We start from the raw sequence: 7,574 nt of genomic DNA on the forward strand, positions 1-7,574 counted from the left end.
GAGATGACTGCAGCCCCAGCCAACGCCTTAATTGCCCAGGGGCCTCAGGCCAAGCAGGGCCAGATCCCTGATCCACAGAGCACAGAGGCAGTGAGATAATAGATGTGCATTGTGTGAAGTTGCTGAGGTTTGGGGTGACTTGGTTTTTGTTTTGTTTTTTGTTTGTTTGTTTGTTTGTTTGTTTATTAAAGACAGGGCTCCTTATGTTGCCCAGTCTGGTCTCGAACTCCTGAGCTCAAGGGATCTTCCTGCCTCAAACTCCCAAAGTGCTAGTATTACAGGCATGCACCACCATGCCTGGCTTTTGTTTTTTTGAGACAGGTTCTCACTCTGTCACCCAGGCTGGAGTGCAATGGCTTGGTCATGGCTCACTATAGCCTCGATTTCTTGGGCTCTGGTGACCTCCCACCTCAGTGCCCAGGGTAGCTGCGACGATAGGCACTCATCACCACACCCAATTAATTTTTTGTGTTTTCAGTAGAGATGGGGTTTTGCCATATTGCCCAGGGTGGTCTTGAACTCCTGGGTTCAAATGATCCTCCCAGAGTGTTGGAATGACAGGTGTGAGCCACCACACCCAGTCTGGGGTGACTTGTTACCCAGCAGTAGTTAACTAAAACACCCTCTCACTTCCTTTCCCCCTCACTCTTGCTTCCCTTGAATAGGAACCCCCACAAAACTTTAGGGAGTGACCTTTTGCCTTGAGCTTGGTTTTCTAGGAAAACTGTCCCTAGTGACCTCCATATTAAACCAAAGAAACAAAACATCATTTTCAAAGTTATCAATGGTCATCCTTAAATATGTACCAATTTCTCCCAACTGGGGCTTCTGCTTCAGACCGTCTGGGTCCTGCAGAATCATGCCACGAATGCGTTGGGGTTTTCATACCAGCTCTGCAAGCGGGTGACACTGCACCCTCTGGGGCTCCCTGCAGCAGCCCACAGCATCTCCCCACCCCCGAGAACCGTGAAGCCAAACTCTGGGCTGGAATCTGGCGACACCTGGATTCTGGATTCTCCCACCCATTTGCAGTGCTCTGCCCATCGTAGGACTAAGACGACTTCTTTCCAGTGATAAGGAAATAAAAGGCTTTTGATTTTTCAGCACTGAAGAGGTGGGGATGGGGGTGGGCCTGGCTTTCTGTGCCTGTTACTTTTCTTCTCTCTCACTCCCACAAGCTACTTCCAACCAGCCTATTAAATACTAGATCCCCCCACACACGTCCCTCCAGGCTGAGCGGGAGTATGGAAATGAAGAGAAATTTTATGTCAAGCCGCTTTCCGGTGTGGGCTTTAATAAGATTGGGGGTAATAAGTGCCTTTGAGGATGGTTTGTGTTTTTGCAGCGCTCTGTTAGTGCAGGTGGTGATGCTGGTTCTATTCAAAACGCGCAGCGCAGCACAGCTTAATATCCATTTCCAACCCCCCACAAAAAAAAAAAAAAAAAAATCTGGCTAATAGAGACTCCACAGACGACACTCACATCTCACTCGGTTTACTCTGGAAGAGGAAAAGTGACTTTAATAAAAGGAAGTGGGAAAATTCTGAAATTCTCTTTCTAGAACCTTGGGTGGGACTTCTGCTTCTCCTTGGACTACCTGCAGACTTCAGCAGTGGCTCAGGACAGAGGAGCAGCATCGCCACGGAAGTCCCTGCTTGTATCAAAGGTTCATCTCAAAGGGGATCTCCAGGAGACAGGCGGAGTGACGCACACAGCACCAGCATGCATTTCCCCCAGCGAGGGTGCTCACTGGATCCTCTTCGCTAATAATAACCCTTCCAACTGAGCAACTACGCTGTGAACACATTCCAGGGACTCATCAGGATATGAGAGGTTTTTGCCCTGAAATCTCCTACTTAGAATTGCAGCCATTTCAGGCTGGGAGCAGTGGCTCAGTCCTGTAATCCCAGCACTTTGGGAGGCCAAGGCAGGAGGACTGCTTGAGCCCAAGAGTTCGAAACAAGCCTGGGCAACACAGCAAACCCTGTCTCTATTGAAAAAAAAGAAAAGAATTGCACCCATTTCAGATTTCTTTTTTTTTTTTTTTGAGATGGAGTCTTGCTCTATGGCCCAGGCTGGAGTGCAGTGGCGCGATCTCGGCTCACTCTGCTTCCTGGGTTCACGCCATTCTTCTGCCTCAGCCTCCCAAGTAGCTGGGACTACAGGCGCCCGCCACCACGCCCGGCTCTTCTTTTGTATTTTTAGTAGAGACAGGGTTTCACCATGTTGGCCAGGATGGTCTCGATCTCTTGACCTTGTGATCTACTCGCCTCAGCCTCCCAACCATTTCAGATTTCAAGTTGAGCTTGGCTTACTCAAATCAATTGCCAAATCTGTGCCTGTTACTCTTCTTCTCTCTCACTCCTACAGGCTGCTTCTAAATATCCCATGAAATATTAGATCCCCCACTATACACATCCCCCAAGGCTTGCCAAAGAGGGTTCCTTTTAGCTTATCTTAGAATAATATCACCCTGGATACCTCTGTGACCTCTGGTCACTTGCTGCCCTGATTTCCAACCTTATGGTTACACAATGCCCTGTCCACCTGGTCAGCCATGAGGTCAGCACACCTGGGGACAGATCTGGCCAGGACAGAGCTGGTCACTCAACACACATTTTCTGAGCTTCTAAGGAGTGGATTAAAACACATTCGGTGTAGAAATAGATCAGGAGAGCAGCCAAACACACACAGACTTGGTGAGTGCACAAAAAAGCTACAGCCCCAGGGGCATGGGGAAGGTTAAGGAGCTCCCTGGGGCATCTGAAAGGTGGGGAATGGTAGTTTTAATTGGGGAATGCAGCTAAGGGTAAAGAGGCAGCACCCTACGTGAAATAGGCTAGGATGCAGACATCAGTGTCAGACCTGGGGTTCCAGTCCTGGTTCTGCCACTTAGGCACCTAGTGGCCTTGGGCAAGCGGCATAGCCTCTCAGGCTCAGTTCTGTTCCCTTGTAAGCAAGGACAGTGCTGTCTACCACCAGCTGGGGATGTGATCAAAATAAAATCATTTCCATAAAGTTCTCAGCACAGTCTTTCTCATCTTACACAAAAAGGAAAATAAGGCTGCGAAGATGTATGCAACTGGTTTGTTTGGGGCTACAGTGCCGGTCTCTCAGCCCTTCAAATTCAGTGTTTTCCCCCAGTATACATTGCACTGAATGGTAATGGCTAACACTGAGTTCGGTGCTTAGCAAACAGGCCATTCATTAAACATAGACAGACTCGTTGCCTATTATTTCTCTTTTGGGGGCCAGAGAAATTGTGACCTTGGTGGCTCAGTCACTTGCCACTTGCCGCGTCCTCAGGGAAGGACGTAGAAGGCATTGAGGGAAACCGACTATACCTCCTTCACCCCCACCTCCCTCCCTTCATCGGCTAAGTTGCCATGGGCACAAGCCCAGGACGGGCAGGGGGCTGTTACAAACTTCAAACACGAAGAGTCTGAGCATCTATAAACAGCAAAGGAAGAAACGAAATTTGCTGCGTCCTGTAAGCCTGTCCCCACAGCATGTTGGAGGAGGGTCGTGGGGGACATGGAAGAGGAGGAGCTTTGGAGAGAGGATGCTTGTGCTTCCCCGGCTTTACTTGGTATTTCTATTTGGGGGTTGGAGCTTCATCACATTTGGTTCCTGGCTGACTTTATGTACTAAAAAATAACTCCCTTTTGCCTGACCATGGAGAGGGACGGCCAGGGGTGAGGGCAGCCCTGTCTGAGGCCAGAGGTCTGCCCACGTGGCGGATGAGGCAGGTGTGAGGCCAGTTTGAGCATATGGACCCATTTGTCTCGGGCTGCTGGCTGCCTGCCATTTCCTCCTCTCCACCCTTATTTGGAGGCCCTGACAGCTGAGCCACAAACAAACCAGGGGAGCTGGGCACCAGCCAAGCGTCACCCTCTGTCTCCCCGCATGGGTACCAGCGTCGAGGAGAAAGAATCCTGAGGCACGGTGGGGAGATAACCAAGGACTCTTTTTTACTCTTCTCACACCTTTGAAGTGGAAGCCTCTTAAGTCAAATCAGCAAGAATGCGGCTCTTGCAGCCGAGGGTCTGGGGGGCTGTTGGGGCTGCTCAAGGCAGAGGGGCTGTGACAAGCCCTGCAGGATGATAACTTTAAAAGGGCATCTCCTGCTGGCTTCTCACTTGGCTGCTTTATCGCTGCAAGTGACAGAATGGGGAGGGTTCTGTCTCTCCTGCGTGCTTGGAGAGCTGGGGGGCTATAAAAAGAGGAGGCACTGGGCAGCTGGGAGACAGGGACGGACGCAGGCCAAGAGAAGGGAACCAGAGAGGAACCAGAGGGGAGAGACAGAGCAGCAAGCAGTGGATTGCTCCTTGACGACGCCAGCATGAGCTCCTTCTCCACCATCAGCGTGACCTTCCTCCTTTTTCTGGCATTCCAGCTCCCAGGTCAGACCAGAGCTAATCCCATGTACAATGCCGTGTCCAACGCAGACCTGATGGATTTCAAGGTAGGGCCAGGAAAGCGGGTGCAGTCTGGGGCCAGGTGGCTTTCTGATGCTGTGCTCACTCCTCTTGATTTTCTCCAACTCAATGAGGTTTATCCCTTTCCCTGTATTTTCCTTTTGTAAAGAATTTGCTGGACCATTTGGAAGAAAAGATGCCTTTAGAAGATGAGGTTGTGCCCCCACAAGTGCTCAGTGAGCAGAATGAAGAAGCGGGGGCTGCTCTCAGCCCCCTCCCTGAGGTGCCTCCCTGGACTGGGAACGTCAGCCCAGCCCAGAGAGATGGGGGTGCCCTCGGGCAGGGCCCCTGGGACTCCTTCGATCGATCTGCCCTCTTAAAAAGCAAGCTGAGGGCGCTGCTCTCTGCCCCTCGGAGCCTGCGGAGATCCAGTTGTTTCGGGGGCAGGATGGACAGGATTGGAGCCCAGAGCGGACTGGGCTGTAACAGCTTCCGGGTAAGAGGAACTGGGGATGGAAATGGGATGGGATGGACACTACTGGGAGACACCTTCAGCAGGAAAGAGACCAATGCGGAAGCTCATTCTCTCTCAAGTTTCTGCCCCAACACCGTGAGTGCCCCATGGGTGTCAGGACACGCCATCTATTGTCCTTAGCTACAGTCTGCTGAGAAAATGCTTTAAAAAAAAAAAAAAAACAGGCCGGGCACGGTGGTTCACGCCTGTAATCCCAGCACTTTGGGAGGCCAAGGCAGGCAGATCATGAAGTCAAGAGATCGAGACTATCCTGGCCAACATGGTGAAACCCCATCTCTACTAAAAATACAAAAATTAGCTGGGCATGGTCGTGCACGCCTGTAGTCCTAGCTACTCGGGAGGCTGAGGCAGAAGAATCACTTGAACCCAGGAGGCGGAGGTTGCAGTGAGCCGAGATTGTCCCACTGCACTCCAGCCTAGGTGATAGAGTGAGACTCTGTCTCAGAAAAAAAAAAAAACAAAAAACAAAGAAGCAATTGCCACTAGCACTGGGAAATTAAAATATTCATAGGGCCAAGTTATCTTTGCATGGCTGATTAGCAGCTCATGTTCCTCCCCAGAATTGCAAGATCCCGAAGGGCTTAAGTGAAATTTACTCTGATGAGTAACTTGCTTATCAATTCGTGAAGCTCAGAGGGTCATCAGGCTGGGGTAGGGGCCGGTGGGAAGCAGGTGGTCAGTAAACAAGTTCAGAGGATGGGCACACTCATACATGAAGCTGACTTTTCCAGGACAGCTAGGTCACCAAGCCAGATATGTCTGTGTTCTCTTTATAGTACCGAAGATAACAGCCAGGGAGCACAAGGAGGGCTGGGCCTTGGGACAGACGGCAAGAGGTTCCTGCCCGCTGGGGTCTCTCCTGCATTCGTGTCATCTCGTTGTCATGGAGTTGTGATCATCCCATCCAGGCTGCAGCTTCCTGTCAACACTTCTCACATCTTACGCTAACTGTAGATAAAGTGGTTTGATGGTGGCTTCCTCGCCTCTCCCACCCCATGCATTAAATTTTAAGGTAGAACCTCACCTGTTACTGAAAGTGGTTTGAAAGCGAATAAACTTCAGCACCATGGACAGAAGACAAACGCCTGCGTTGGTGTGATTTCTTCTTGGGGAAGAGAATTCAGGCCGATATTCCATGTCATTTTACTCTTTGTCAGAGAAAAGAATGCTGAGGTTTTCTTCTTCTTTTCATTTCACCCTCCTTTTTTGGTGGGTGGTTGGGGAGGACTCAAATTCCACACTTAGTGCTTTTTGGTTACGGGGGTTTTGTTGTTTTTAGGGAGGAACATACAGAAAATGAGAGTATTAATTAGATTTCCTCTGATACAGTTCGAGAGAGTTAGGTGCTACAGTTAAGTTAATGGTACTTTTAGTTTTGAAAAGAGTAGGCAGAGTGTTGAGCTTAAAAGCTGAGCAGGCTGGGTGTGGTGGCTCACTCCTGTAATCCCAGCATTTTGGGAGGCCAAGGTGGGCAAATCACTTGAGCCCAGTTCAAGACCAGCCTGAGCAACAGAGACCCCATCTCTACAAAAAAATTTAAAAATTAGCCAGACGTGGTGATGTGCACCTGCAGTTCCAGCTATTCAGGAGGCCAAGGTGGGAGGATGGCTTAAGCCTGGGAGGTGGAGGCTGCAGCAAGCTGGTATCGTGCCACTTGCACTCCAGCCTGGGTGACAGAATGAGACTTGTCTCAAAAAAATAATGAAAACCGAGCAAAGTGAAGAAAGGTTTGCCATGCAGACAAACTGCGAGTTCATGTACCTTTTGTGTACTAACAAGTATTTGGAAAACAGCCATAGTCTTTGCCTAATTTGGGTCCAAAGGGCCTGGGCTTGTATTTTATTAAGATAAGAGCTGCTGGAGAAGATGCAGGCTTTTTGTATCTGCTCCTGAAAAGGGGATTTGCTCTGAGCACAAAACACCAGGCAATAAATTCACCTTAAACTGAGTAAGCTGTTTTCCCATCTGTTACCCCCATGGACCCCAATCTCCTCATCAGAGTCTATGACACTCTAACACCCCACACTCACACATGCCCCTGTGCCTTTATTTCTGCTGTTCCTTCCACCTGGGGTGTCCTTCCTCCGGTCCTTCCGAGGACATTGTACTGATTCCTTAAGGCTCATATGAACACTTCTTTCCCGATACCTCGTGCCTAGTAACAATGAGTCTCTTGGTAGGCAGTGTTGCACACGTAACCGTTGTCATAGAACACAACACGAGTTGCCCATGTGCAATTGCTTGTGTCTATGTCCCTAGACTGCAAGCTCTTTGAGGGCAAATGCCCCTTCGGCACTCTCAGAGTTGATGCCTCATAAATGTTGGTCAAATTGCCTTGGTCTCATCCCGAAATTGGGAAGAGGAAACGAAGTAGCAACTTGCTCCTTGCAGAGGAAAGACGGAAACCCCCAGTGAACTGATGGTAAGGGGTGGAGGTCGGGGGAGAGCCTCATCTAACCACCTCCAATCAAAATGTTCCCTACTTGGACTTTAAATACCAGGACTGGGAGGCAGAGAATGACAAGGATGAAAGTAAGAGAGATAGGAGACAGCACTGGCCCAAACCTGGCTCCTGAGGTCTGGGATGGTGATATGGGCTGCTAGGAGGGGAAGCAGCCCAT

General features: G+C 49.9%; 1 protein-coding gene and 1 long non-coding RNA gene across 2 annotated transcripts; one reads left to right on the forward strand and one right to left on the reverse strand.

The window, feature by feature from the left end:
• Positions 1 to 4,303: 4,303 nt before the first annotated feature.
• LOC111526314 lies at positions 4,304 to 6,194 on the reverse strand. The gene is made up of 3 exons (XR_002726333.1): positions 5,978 to 6,194; positions 5,666 to 5,901; positions 4,304 to 4,593 (listed from the first exon to the last, which is right to left on the reverse strand). It is a non-coding gene; the product is annotated as an uncharacterized LOC111526314 (long non-coding RNA).
• Positions 4,343 to 6,032, forward strand: NPPA (natriuretic peptide A). Its single transcript, XM_023191952.1, has 3 exons — positions 4,343 to 4,465; positions 4,588 to 4,914; positions 5,730 to 6,032. The coding sequence occupies exons 1-3, from the start codon at positions 4,343 to 4,345 to the stop codon at positions 5,739 to 5,741; spliced, it is 462 nt and encodes a 153-aa protein (XP_023047720.1). The 3' UTR covers positions 5,742 to 6,032.
• Positions 6,195 to 7,574: the final 1,380 nt, after the last annotated feature.

Source organism: Piliocolobus tephrosceles, chromosome 1 (genome assembly GCF_002776525.5).
Source record: "Piliocolobus tephrosceles isolate RC106 chromosome 1, ASM277652v3, whole genome shotgun sequence".
Lineage (NCBI taxonomy): Eukaryota > Metazoa > Chordata > Mammalia > Primates > Cercopithecidae > Piliocolobus > Piliocolobus tephrosceles.